This window comes from Pseudochaenichthys georgianus, chromosome 14 (assembly GCF_902827115.2).
Source record: "Pseudochaenichthys georgianus chromosome 14, fPseGeo1.2, whole genome shotgun sequence".
NCBI lineage: Eukaryota > Metazoa > Chordata > Actinopteri > Perciformes > Channichthyidae > Pseudochaenichthys > Pseudochaenichthys georgianus.
The window spans coordinates 3533397-3547190 of NC_047516.1; the positions used below are offsets into that span (position 1 = coordinate 3533397).

Below are 13794 nucleotides of genomic sequence, written 5' to 3' on the forward strand. Positions count from 1 at the left end.
TGAAAAACACGCACAGGGGAACAGCTTGATTCGCCAACTCCTCCAACTTCCAAACTTTCTTTGGTTGTTCTTATTTTTGCTGCCTTTTTCGGTTTTGTGGATCCATCAAGATGTCTATGCATAGCACCCAGAAGACGACGACCTACCGGACCGTGAAGGTAGCGGCCTCCTCCCCGGAGCCGGTGGTGAGCCACACGGTGATCTCGTCCATCTCGGTGTCCCCGGTGTCCCCGGTTCCGTACGGGACGAACGGCTATGAGACGATGCGGTACCTGATGCCGATGCAGCAGGGCATGCAGCAGCAGTCCTACATGCCGGTGCAGCAGCAGCAGCAGTCCTACATCCCGGTGCAGCAGCAGCAGCAGTCCTACATCCCGGTGCAGCAGCAGCGGTCCTACATCCCGGTGCAGCAGGGCATGGTGCAGCAGGGCATGCAGCAGCAGTACATCATGATCCAGCAGCAGCCCATGATCCAGCAGCAGCCCATGATCCAGCAGATGGTTTCCCGGTGTACCTGCAGGGAATGTCCAACCTGAGCGTCAGCAGCCAGGACACCACCGACCACATATACCTGCAGAACAACAGGCATGAGGTGAGCCCCATGGACAGCTGATTAAAGGCTTTTATTATTGATATTCTGTGTGTTTATAATGCAAAGTTAGGTCTACTATCTCAAAATAACAATAACAACATTATACAAGTCATTATCTCAGTCAGTTTCTCATTGCTAAGAGATTTTAGGGAAACAAATGGTGATACTAAGTCATTAATGTGTGGTACTAAGTTATTATTATGAGATCCTAAGTTATTGTTTCGAAATACTAAGTCATTTTTTGAAATGCAGAGTCCTTATTTGTATGCTTAAGTCATTATTATGTCACACTAAGTCATCAATTTGCAATACTAAGTCAGTATTTTGAGAAATCAAGTCATTATTTTCTAATACTAAGCCATTATTTTGAGATATTAAGTCATTGCTTTGTGCTATTCTATATATTTCTTATATGAAGTCATTATTTTTGAGAATTTAAGATATAATTCTGTAATACTAAGTCATCATTTTGAGTTTCTAAGTCTTTATTTTGCTCTACTTAGTAATTATTTTGAGTTGAGTTAGTATCTCAAAATATATGTAATAATACCATTTTGGAGATGAGAACACGAATATTCACCTGGTGTGTGAGAGAGAGTCCACACACCAGGTACTGATCCCAGTGGGCTGCTACATGTCTGAGATGGTTTGAATGCATGATGTAACCGCTGTCAGAGTGTGAGCATGTTTACCACATCGAACGACTTCTGACACTGCATCACATTCTTACAGTTAATAGCCAGAGATAAATATGTGAATATAATAAATATATGACCAAGATAATGTTAAGACTTTTGCCACGACCCCAGATGCACATTTTAATACAGAAAGGAGAGAATTAAATGTGTTTCTATACAAAATGGTTGATTAAAAGTACAAATCTGATGAAGTCAAGATGAATATAATTGTTAGTTGCGGGCTCAATGCTGTCCCCATGCCTTTCATTTCAACTGCTGTCAATTAAATGCTAGAGAAACACAACATATTTCACAGTTAGGAATATTAATTTAACATTTTCCAGATAGGGTAATTTGATGTGATGGACTTGTACAATATTTTCTAGCTGTTCAAAAGACAAAACATATTTTTAATAATTTGACACATTGAAAAATACAAAATGATACAGCAAATGTAGCTTGTGCTTTTGTCGAGTCGAGGAACCGGTTTTCTAGATGTTCTTGATGTGGTGTGATTTAAACTAAGTCTTCTCAAGTCTTACAAAGACACATTATCTGCTCACATGTTTTTGTGGATTTAGAAAACTCTCACCATTCCTGCTCTTTGCATATCAACTAAGCCAGGGGTGTCAAACTACATTTCATGGCGGGCCACATTCCCATTATGGTTGCACTCAAAGGGCCGGTTGTAACTTTAAGACTATATAAAAATACATATATAATATATATAAAATAATGTATTATATTACATTATTGGCTCTGCAAGGTTATAACTTCATAATTAACTACGTCTGAAAGCAGAAGTCTAGGGCAAATAATTGCAAGTCTCTTCAGTGAGAATGTCACAAAATGATTTAAACAGAAAAGCCAAATTCTGGAAAAAAAGGCACAATAAAAAAAAAAGTGACATTTTGAAAAATGCTAAGAAAAAAGGCATATTTGAGATGCTTTGTGCTCCATGTATGGGCTCCTGTAAAGCGGCACGTAACCGTATAATTAATAATTATATTCTTTGCAAGCTCTTGTGGGGCCACATAAAATGAAGTCGCGGGCCGGATTTGGCCCCCGGGCCTTGAGTTTGACACCCCTGAACTAAGCGATTAACAATACAGACAGTGCTGCAGGCCTACATGCTTGATCCGTCTCCTTCTCTTCATTGATTACTCATCACTCGGATCCAGTCTTAATCCTGCACTTGCCAGAGTCTCACCCTGTCTGATAAAACATATTTTCCTGAATGCCGTGCCCTTCTCCCTCGGGAGGATTTACAAACAGTTGACAACATCCAAATGATATCTTCCTCTGTGATCAAAGATATTCCTTCCACTACTGCTTTAGTTTAATCTCTGTCTAGTATCGAGTGCAGCAGCATGTCAGGTCCAGCTAGATTTCCCTTTTGCCTGCTTCTTGTCTTGATGTAGTTCATGTTTTACAGTTTGGGTAATTGCGAGCTAAATGCTAAATGACGTGTTTGATAAGAGACGTTATGCCACACCTGGTCTGACTCTGCTAAAATGGCACTCCCTCACATTTGAAGATAACACATATTTCTACCTGACACCACAGCTGAAGTAAACTGCTTCACTTTCACCTCATTTGTCTTTTTACATTTTCAGGGGACCCACAACTGATTTAATTTAGTCTCTAATCTCACGTTTTAAAATGATTCCATGCCCTGCAGGATTTCTTAATTCTGATTGGCTGCAACTAACAATAACATTTCTTATTTAATCGGTTAGTTGCTCTATAAAATGTAGAAACATGTCCATTCCAGTTGTCAGCTAAAAATCCAAAGATATTCACTTTAATAGGATTTGACCCACATATTTGAGAGGTTGAAGTACACCATTTTTGGACATTTTTGTATGAAAAAGAGTACTACAAGAGTAATTAGACACAGTTTAGATTATTTAGTTTTGAATGCGGTAGTAACTAATGTGGTTAGTTGCGGCTGAATCAAGATGTATCTGTATATACTAATATTAATTGTGTGGAATGTGTGTGTCATGGGCAAACCTTTTTTATTGATTTGCTCTAGCTTCAACAAAGTGGACTGAAACTGACAATCTCTTCTTTTTCTCCCCTTTCTGTTATTTCAGAGCATCAGTGGGATGTCTTCATCAGTGTTCAGTGTTGAGGAGGAGGCAAGTACACACAAACAAAGACACAAACAGTTTTTACTTCCGTGCAATTTACATTTATTGCAAGCTGGTGATTTGTGGACAATTTCAGGAAACCACAGTGTCCAAGTTCTCCATTTCTTTTGGTCGAATCAAAGCTGGCATTGTGGTTCGTTCCAGCCCTCCTACTGAGTCATAGTCTGAAGTACAACCCTTCTGTACCCAGGGTTGGGTTGTAACGGAATACATGTAGCGGCGTTACGTAATCAGAATACAAAAATCAAGTAACTGTATTCAGCTCGCGTCACATTTGAAAAACGAGTAATCTGATTACAGTTACTTTCGTAAACCTGAAGTGAATACATTTTGGATTACTTATTGGAATTATTGGTGGAAAGATTTCCTCTCAACATTTAATATTCATTACTAAAGGTACAGCCGAATCATCACAGCGCACAAAACCTATTACCGCCGCAGATGGACCAAAAAAGCGTTTAAAAAAAATCGCGGGTCCGCTCGCTCAGTGAAACAATAACAATGAAACATGGAAGAACAAAAGTCTGCGTTTAAATCGCGTGTGTGTGTGTATAGGTGTGTGTGGTTAAAACACATCAGCCTGCGGTCGCTCTTTCTTTAGCCGTACTAATGATTATTTCTGAAGGTAAACACAGTGAAGGCGGCGCGTGAAAGGCGGCGCGTGAAAGGCGGCGCGTAAAAGGCGGTGTGTGAAAGGCACTGCTCGGCGCGCTCGTCTTCTCAGAGGCTGAGTTAACCCTCCCGCTGCCTCCTGGCGCTGCAGAGATTTCATGAAGTGAAGGAGGGGTTCCTTCTATAACACAGCTGCGGGCAGCAAATACTGTTTAGAGTCGGTGAGGTCCTGATAATTTATTCCGGGAAATTACTCTGACCTACTAACTGACCTGACCGAAGTTATTGAGTCTATGCAAGTTTACTGCTTGGCTCAGATCCACCAACGTCAGCAAAATCTCACCTCTATCAACTCCTGAAGAACCAGGTTCAATTAACTGCTGTTTCTATTCAGACAACTCTCTTTAATCTGTTTAAGCGATCCCGAAGGATTTTGATATCCTACCTAAACATGAGTGTGGCAGGGTGCAGTCTTTGAAGCAGGAGAGGAGAGCACAGATTTTCTTTTTAGTTGTCCCAATCCAAAAGGTGAGATCAGTTTATTTGAAGAAAAATAGGTCCAAACTAATACAGAGTCTTTACCTTTTAACACATTATAATCATACAAAACATATCATGCTGGGGTTATATTTTTTATCTAGAACCTTAATTCATATTCATTTTATTCCCGTGCGTACGCCTTCCGGGTTCTTCTAAATAATACTATTAGGTCTAAGCTTCCCGTACGTCCGAATAACGTCTTCCAGGTAGATCTAAATATAATTATTAGTTATAAGATCCCCGTACGTCCTAACAACGCCTTCCGGGTATACCTTACCGAGAGCCATCTAACCCAGCTCTGAGGGCCAGAGCTTACTGAGAGAGAGTATACCAGGGGTTTCCCCCTCTCTCCCCCGCTCCCTCCAAAAAGCCTGTCCCTTTATTCTCAAAAAACAGGCTAGAAACCCTCATAAACACCTCCTTCATACCAACCAATGAAACAAACTGGGCATGGCCTCTGATGTACAGGACTGGACATGACCAGACATATTCCATAGCTTATGGCATAAGACACACCTTCCCATGTTTGTGTAAAAAGGACATGACCCCTGTAGGACTTAAACAATATTATTCTCGGCTATGACATAACCACCTTTTTGAGGCCTCAATGTGTTTCTCCTTACGTCAGGAGCCCCCCTCCCTGCTGTGAGAGGAGAGGAAAGAAACTGCCTCCTCTCTTATCAGAGAGTAAGGCATACATCATTATAGGTCTTACACTCAACTTAACAAACCACTTGTGTTTTGTTTATACTGTAAATATAGAAAAACCTAAAATATGAAGCATTTTCATTGTGGGTTATACAAGAATATAATTGATTATATTTGATTATAACTAACTTTTGTTTTAAGTATTCAACATACTATGAAGCTCTCAACAGTACACACTCTCCTGCTTTGCCGATCCGATGCTTAAACAAATATACCTCTACACCCCTGGCCGACATGTCCTTAAAATGAAGTCCGAGTTTGACATTTTAATTCATGTCCTGCCAACACTAGCAGGACAGAAGGCGACACGCCCGTTCTAAGCCGTGTCCTTCACTCCTCACATCCCAAGCTGCATCCCCAACAAGTGTATTATGTTGTTACATCGTTTCAGATGTGATGTTTCAGTGTGCTCTTGATAAGCCATTACAACAGTAAAAACACATTCAGTGTCCTTTTGCTTTTTGTGTCTCCTGTTCACCAAAACATACCATCCGTGATGGAAAAAGAAAGTAATCTAAAAGTAATCTGATTACTTTTTTAAGACACGTAACTGTAACTGTATTCGGATTACTTTCAGAGCCATGTATTCAGTAATCAGTAACTGATTACATTTACAAAGTAACCCTCCCAACCCTGCCTGTAGTACACGAAGAAGGCGTGGAAATATCGTTACTCCTGAATAATTGAGCAATATAATGTTTTGTAATTGTGGATCGGTTTTAAGAATACATAAAATACATATCCCTTTTCCATTTCACTAACAAAAACAACTTACTGGGGCATACGTTATTTTCAAATGTCAAGGGTCCATGTTGGGAAACAAGAATACATAGAACAAATGAACAGCTTCTTAAATTATAGTATTAATCTCTCGGATATCTTACAACATATTTCAACACTGGTCCCTTATCAAACACTTCCCATCCTTCTGCATTTTTTAATCTAAGCTTTTCCAAATAGAGTATCTCTCATACTGTATGACCTCAAATTAGATTGAAGAAATTGCAATACGTCGAATCGTAACGCCTGCATGGAATCGCACATTTCTTGCTTTCACACATTCGTTAAAAATAGAAACTCAAATAAGTTAGATAAACCGAAGTGTGTGTGTTTGTGTAGAAGTCCATATGCTGGTTCATTGGAAACACACCCATCAGAATGAAACCTCAGCATGGGAACAGGTGGCTGTGTGAACGTGCATTAGTACTATATATTTATTTATTTAGTAAATCCTCTCCTTTCAGCCAGGGACGAGTCACTGCTCTTGCATGCTCCAGTCTCTGTGAGCAGTCCACGCCCTGCCTCCATGTTCACATTCTTCCAACAGCACTTTGTTCATAATCACAGCCGCGTCAACTGTCGCAACACTGACAAACCATGCAGGGTGGGTGTTTCAGCTGGGTGTGTCCCAGCCTTTTTCTGTGGCTGCCTGCATTCCTGTAGTTTAAACCTGCGGCGTCATGTATAAATGGCCGCTGTCAAAACAGGGAGGTGACCGGTTTAAAGCTTTGAAGACTTTTTGTCCTGGCATCAAAGTCACAAACATTTTTTCAAAGTAAGTTATTTTGGCAGCGTAGGTGTTACCTTAAGGCTGCAACTAATAAATATTATGATTATCTATAAACGTCTTGGCTTTAATTACATTACATGTTATTTATTAGACGCTTTTCTCCAAAGCGACTTACATACTCAATACTGTGGGCAATCCCACAAACAAATGAACGTCTTGCTCGAGGTTACACAAAGATTTTAAGACATTTCAAACAATCAACAATGAAGTCTGCACACAGGTCCATAATAACACTGCAACAACTTAGAATAAAGTCAAGACAAATTGCTAGACTCTGCAACGGTAAAAAGATAATTGGCACCTGTCGCACCTTATTTTAGGTCAACGTGTCTTCCCAGATTATTGGGTAATAATTGTTCGTTTTCTGCAGTAATTTTTTCGTTACAACTATTAATGAGTGTTTCTTTTGTTGTTGTATGAGGACACACACCGTGACGGGTGGTCCACACCTCTTTAAGAGGGAGTGTCTCGCACACTCATCTTTATTCATATGTTAACTTATGATTGATTCATTTAATCATTTTGTGTAAATCAGAATCCTGAGAGGCAGGTTTAATTCAGTCTGACACTTTTATCTATCGAAACTCCTTGAGTAGCAATGAGAAGTTTTTGTTCTCACAAATTAGTTTGTAGTGTGTGTGTGTGTGTGTGTGTGTGTGTGTGTGTGTGTGTGTGTGTGTGTGTGTGTGTGTGTGTGTGTGTGTGTGTGTGTGTGTGTGTGTGTGTGTGTGTGTGTGTGTGTGTGTGTGTGTGTGTGTGTGTGTGTGTGTGTGTGTGTGTGTGTGTGTGTGTGTGTGTGTGTGTGTGTGTGTGTGTGTGTGTGTGTGTGTGTGTGTGTGTGTGTGTGTGTGTGTGTGTGTGTGTGTGTGTGTGTGTGGCCTCGCATTACTATCCTTGTGGGGACCTACATCTTTTTACATAGTCACGTGTGGGGACTCGCCTCCCTCATGGGGACAAAATGGAGGTCCCCATGAGGGAATCATTAATTTTAGGGTGAAGACTTGGTTAGGATTAGGATTAGGCATGTGTAGGTTATGGTTAAGGTTGGGATAAGTCTCCAGGAAATGCATGTAAGTCAATGTAATGTCCCCTGAAGTGATGTGTGTGTGTGTGTGTGTGTGTGTGTGTGTGTGTGTGTGTGTGTGTGTGGTGAAGACTCAAAAGTTGTTAAATGTTGGGGACGCTCCATACAAAGTCAGGAGGTGCAAGGAAATAAAAGGTGTCAGAATATGAAGTTTAATCAAAAGACAGCTAGTTTATTTCCATGTGGAAATTGAAACGGTATCAATCAAGAGCCTGAGAAAGAATTCATGCTATGTTACACGCCCTGTGAGAAAGCCACTAATCGTTTTGGAGATCTTCCTCTTGGTCGACTGAAATACTGTATACTGCACGTTGTCGTTGCTTTTACAACAGTGACTCAAACATATGTTGCCAAAACATGAGGTAGAAGGTGTGGTAAACTAACCGGCTTTCCTGAACTGATTCTTCTCAAGCTCACATTGGACAGCTCTGGGTTTCACCTCAGGCCTCCAGAGAAACAATGTTTCTTCTTAAATAATAACATTGAGCTGCATTGTGTGTTCCCATTTTACTCTCTACAATAAGCTCCCTCATGAAGGGGCAGCACATACAAAAGGAAGCTAAACGCACCTGTAGTAAAATATTTATCACACACACACACACACACACACACACACACACACACACACACACACACACACACACACACACACACACACGCACACGCACACACACACACATTGTATACATCACTTCAGGGGACATTACATTGACTTACATGCATTTCCTGGAGACTTATCCTAACCCTAACCAAGTCTTCACCCTAAAATTAATGATGCCCCTTATGGGGACCTCCATTTTGTCCCCATAAGGGCGGCGAGTCCCCACACGTGACTGTGTAAACAGATTTAGGTCCCCACAGGGATAGTAATGCTAGGCCACACACACACTCACTCACTCAAACAATGTGAGGTCTTATTACCTTATCACTGTGGCACGTTGCCATATTTATTCAGCGTCTTCAGATGTACGCTGGGTTATAGTGGTGGATGAAAACTTTGCATAAGAATTACTCCTGTTTGTAATGCGACATTTGGTTGGAGTATTGTAATTGGCGAATTGTTGGAAATGCTAACTAGTCCCTCATTTTTTTTTTCTGGTTGAGGTCAGTTTTTTGGGGGGAATTTTTAGGTTATAAAATAGTAAATACTGACGTTTGAATGTATGGAATGTTGTGACTTTGTTCACGGGTGCCGGTTCTGATTGGTTAGCTGGCCGGCTCTGTTGTGATTGGTTAACCACTTATGGCGCATTTCCACTACAGCGCGGTTTAAGCGTGCCGTGCCGTGCCTGGCCCGTTTTTGTTTGCGTTCCCACTTGGCTTAGGTATTTTTTCACAGTTTTCCGGCTCTCCAAAATCGAGGTTTTTTCCGGGCCAACAACCGGGCAGAGTATGCTAAACTAGTGAAAGAATCGCTGGCAACTACAACAAAATGAACATATTTGACCGTGATTTAATTGTAATACACGTTTCAAAATGATGCCGAAGTAACAACATACTGATACCGGTTAGTAAAAACCATGAATTAATGCTTTGACAAGTCTGCAGACAGACGGCAGAGAAACACCTTTTAAAATGCGTGTTTTCTGAATGGAGATCGGCTAAGCTAACGCAGTATATGCTCCGACCGTCCACACTCACAACAACGGCCTACAGACATAAATAAAGCAGCGACTGTATTCTCCATGCCACAGACAGTCTGTGGTTTGTACTTGTTTAACTTCTGTCTAGTTTCTGAACAGATATGAGGAGCTGTGAGCTCTGAGGTCTAACAGCTAATGGCTGTGTTGTTTTGTGTTTCGCATTGAAGATGACGTCACGGCTCCGCCTACACTGCGTTACTATAGTTACTACCCCAGTTCCTAAACTGTAATGGAAACGCAGCATAAAGTGAGCCTGGCCTAACGAGGCCTAGCCATGCTGTACTAAGCCGAGCGAGGCCCTGCAGTGGAAAAGCGCCATTAGAGATGTCCTGCCTCTTAGCCTATAATGTACTATGTGTTGGAGCCAATAGATACGCGAGTGTAACATAGTGATGTCACTAAGTTCTGGACGTAAACAAAGGAGTCCAATGGATGCATTTCAGGCAGGGGGGGAGGGGAGTGTGTGGGAGAGAAACTCCCCCTGAAGGGAACACAGGGATTGTAGCCTTTGCAGACCATTTACATGCACACAAACCTGTATAACACACTACATGTATAGGAAAGGGAAACCCACAAAAGCACCATCACAGTTCACTTTGAGTTGGGTCAAAGGTCAAAGCCATTGAGAGTGAAGGTGTGAGATTGTTTGTTTGGCATGCAGGTTGAAGTGTGTTGAAGCGGCTGATAGACATGTCCACTACTGTGAGGACAGATTCCGTCACCTTAAAGAGGCTGCCCGTCTTCCACAGGGAGGATGACGCTCGTGTTGAGTCTGAGAAACGGCGATGAACTTAAGCTGCATTCCTTCTTCAAATAATTGTGTCCGTCTTCAGCTGCGTCTGAAGGGTCTTTCCTCACTGCCGCATGGTATGTGAAGCATTCAGACTCGGAGCGAGAAGAAGTGTCGCATTGTGGTGACGACACAGACGGTTTGTTTACTACGTGTACAATCTTTAATTAAATAAGTATCAACAAGATTCTGTACGATGATACATTTGATTTGTAGTTCACTTACATCGCCATTGTGGAGGAAGAACTTGGCAACCGACAGGAATGCAAAGCTTTACAATCCTCCTTTTGTCAGTGTCACCACAGGTCCCAGTTGTACAGCCATGTTTTGCATATCGTCAGCTTGCACCTCATGAATGCTTCTTTGTGGCCCCTAAATGTTTATGTTCTCCCACTAAACTTAATACTGTTTGAGCAAGAATCAATTTATTTCATGTCGTGTCGTGTGATTCTGCAACACAGGTTTGCACAACGACATGCATCTGTAGTCTCTTTGCGTTACATAAGATAAACAACACGGAACAAAGACATTCCTCTTGTGCAGTTCTTGGATACGTCTCAGGACGAATGTAAACCACAGCAACAACGATTAGTAAGTCCTCTGTTCAGACGACACCGTCGGCATGCTAAAGATTCAGGAAATGATGTCATGAACTTTGAGCAACAAGTATCGTAGTTTCGCAGACTTTATCCATTTGACTTCCAGACAAGAACATGTGGCTAGCTTTAGTCGTAGCTACTAGCTTTCTTAGCTTAGCTTTAATTAGCACTCTCCTACGTTCCTCTTGGAGCAGTTACTCAGCGTTTAGTTTCCAACAGTTATTTTCCCGATGTTGATGATGAGTGTATCTTTGATATAAAAATATAAAACTTAATGTAGCTACTTTGTGAGGGAACAGAGACGAGAGTAAAACAATTCTTGCCAATGTGTGGTACCAGTTATGCTAGCTAGCTTGCTCAGAAAAGCTTAATTGCATGTGTTGATATATAAATGGTTTTACATGGTGTGAGCTTCATCTGATGCTTACACATTTCACAAGGTGGAGGAACACAGATCCACCTTCCTAATTTAGGTCTACATCCTGCTTTGATTATCGCTTGGCTTGGCAGCTCCTACAGTATATCAACGAGACGAAATTCACCCTTTTTGGTTTTCTAGACGGACGTGTTCCGCAGATCTGTCTTTTCAAATATGCACCGCATGTTTAAACTGGTGTGGAGACGCCACACAACGCGGCGTTAAGGATTAGGTTCTCATCACTGTCTGTTTACATAACCGGCCTCTCTTGATGACTTCGTGTCGGCATTTGTCTCGCAGACACACCGATCCAAGTTTTCATTTAAACTGTTAACCCTGAAAGTCGACCCTGAGAAACACTCCGCTCTCTGTAAGACGCTTCCTCTTGTTTTCTTTACCTTTCGTTCATTGAGCTAATTGATGGCTTGATATCCAGAGAAAGACATGTTTTTATTTGCACAGTTCTGACATCATGGTAGCTGGTTTTAAACCGGTTTGTAGGAAAGGTAGGTACAGTGTAGTGGGGTGGAAGTGTTTTATTTTGTACTCTTATTTTCATACATCCGTCTTATTTCTTTGATCCCACTATCTCAATAATCTCCAGTCTTATCGAGCTGTTTCTCTTGTACTGTATTTCCTAAAAGGGAAACAATCTGACCATGCAGAATACTTCACACAATTGCAGGTACGAACTAGTACACAGTGCAGACAACAACACACATGGTATGCGTATTAAAAAAAAAAGCAGAATGAACTAGGGTTGCCAGAAACTGACCATGATCAAAATCGATTATTCGGCAGCCCTGGCGAATAATAATCGATTATTCGAAAAAAACATAAATAATAAAAAAAACATATATAAATAAAATCGATTTTTAAAAATAATATTCGATTATGGAGACTGTAACGAATATTCGAATAATCGCTGGCATCCCTAGAATGAACTCAAATCAATGCATTGAAAGACTAAATGTATTCCTAAATGAGATGTAAATGATGAAGCTAAGTGTGTGCATATTTACATCAGAACAAAGTCGTCAGGTTTTGGACAAATATCAGTCTTGATTTTGTTCCTGACCAAATGTTTGAAAACAGTTTGATAGCAGCTCCAGGTGGAAATATTCTCACAGCGCTCTCCATTATCAACCTCTAGTGTTACACACACACACACACGCATGCACACGCACACACATTCTTCTCTTCCCACAGTGTTGTGGTCAGGGAGCAGCGAGAGTGTGGGAACATTTTCTCGAGGACATTTGTCAGTTTATCCACACACACACACACACACACACACACACACACACACACACACACACACACGCACACGCACACGCACACACGGTAAAGACGTGATGATGTATTGAGTTGGTGTATTCGGTTGCCGTCTCTTCTCGCAGCCCGTTGCAGAGAAACTGGATCAGTCGGATTGTGATCCTGAAAAAACTTGGATTGATTTTTGTTTGCATTTGAAACCGGAAAGTGCTGCTTTTTTGGAGACGATTGCACAAGATCAAATGTACCTTAAAAACACCCAATGCGTAATCACATCTACGGGAGCTTTGAGAGGAAGAGACAAAGTTACCTAGACCCACACGTTCTACAGTGCAAGTGGGATTTAGCCTCTGCAGGTTAGCTGCGGATGAATCTCTCTCAGAACCACCGGACACATTTCTGTATTGACAGTTTATAGAAAACAAGCTGTAGCTTCTGTGTCCGTAAGGAGGCGACTCTCTCACCTCCTTACGGGCTTCTGTGTCCGTAAGGAGGCGACTCTCTCACCTCCTTACGGGCTTCTGTGTCCGTAAGGAGGCGACTCTCTCACCTCCTTACGGGCTTCTGTGTCCGTAAGGAGGCGACTCTCTCACCTCCTTACGGGCTTCTGTGTCCGTAAGGAGGCGACTCTCTCACCTCCTTACGGGCTTCTGTGTCCGTAAGGAGGCGACTCTCTCACCTCCTTACGGGCTTCCGTGTCCGTAAGGAGGCGACTCTCTCACCTCCTTACGGGCTTCTGTGTCCGTAAGGAGGCGACTCTCTCACCTCCTTACGGGCTTCTGTGTCCGTAAGGAGGCGACTCTCTCACCTCCTTACGGGCTTCCGTGTCCGTAAGGAGGCGACTCTCTCACCTCCTTACGGGCTTCCGTGTCCGTAAGGAGGCGACTCGCTCACCTCCTTACGGGCTTGTGTGTCCGTAAGGAGGCGACTCGCTCACCTCCTTACGGGCTTCCGTGTCCGTAAGGAGGCGACTCGCTCACCTCCTTACGGGCTTCTGTGTCCGTAAGGAGGCGACTCGCTCACCTCCTTACGGACACATTTCACGATGGTTTAGTTGGGTTGAAGAACGTTTTTCCAAATAACTTTCGTAGGTTTTTCACCATCACTCGACAAAACAAGTGTTCTTAGTT

General features: G+C 42.0%; 1 protein-coding gene across 1 annotated transcript in view; it reads left to right on the forward strand.

Moving 5' to 3' along the window:
* Positions 1-263: 263 nt before the first annotated feature.
* Positions 264-13794, forward strand: part of pof1b (POF1B actin binding protein) — a 37907-nt gene continuing 24376 nt past the window's right edge. Inside the window, exons 1-3 of the mRNA XM_071205510.1 lie at positions 264-429; positions 498-592; positions 3369-3413. Coding sequence (XP_071061611.1) covers positions 264-429; positions 498-592; positions 3369-3413 — 306 coding nt within the window. The remainder of the gene's footprint in view (positions 430-497; positions 593-3368; positions 3414-13794) is intronic.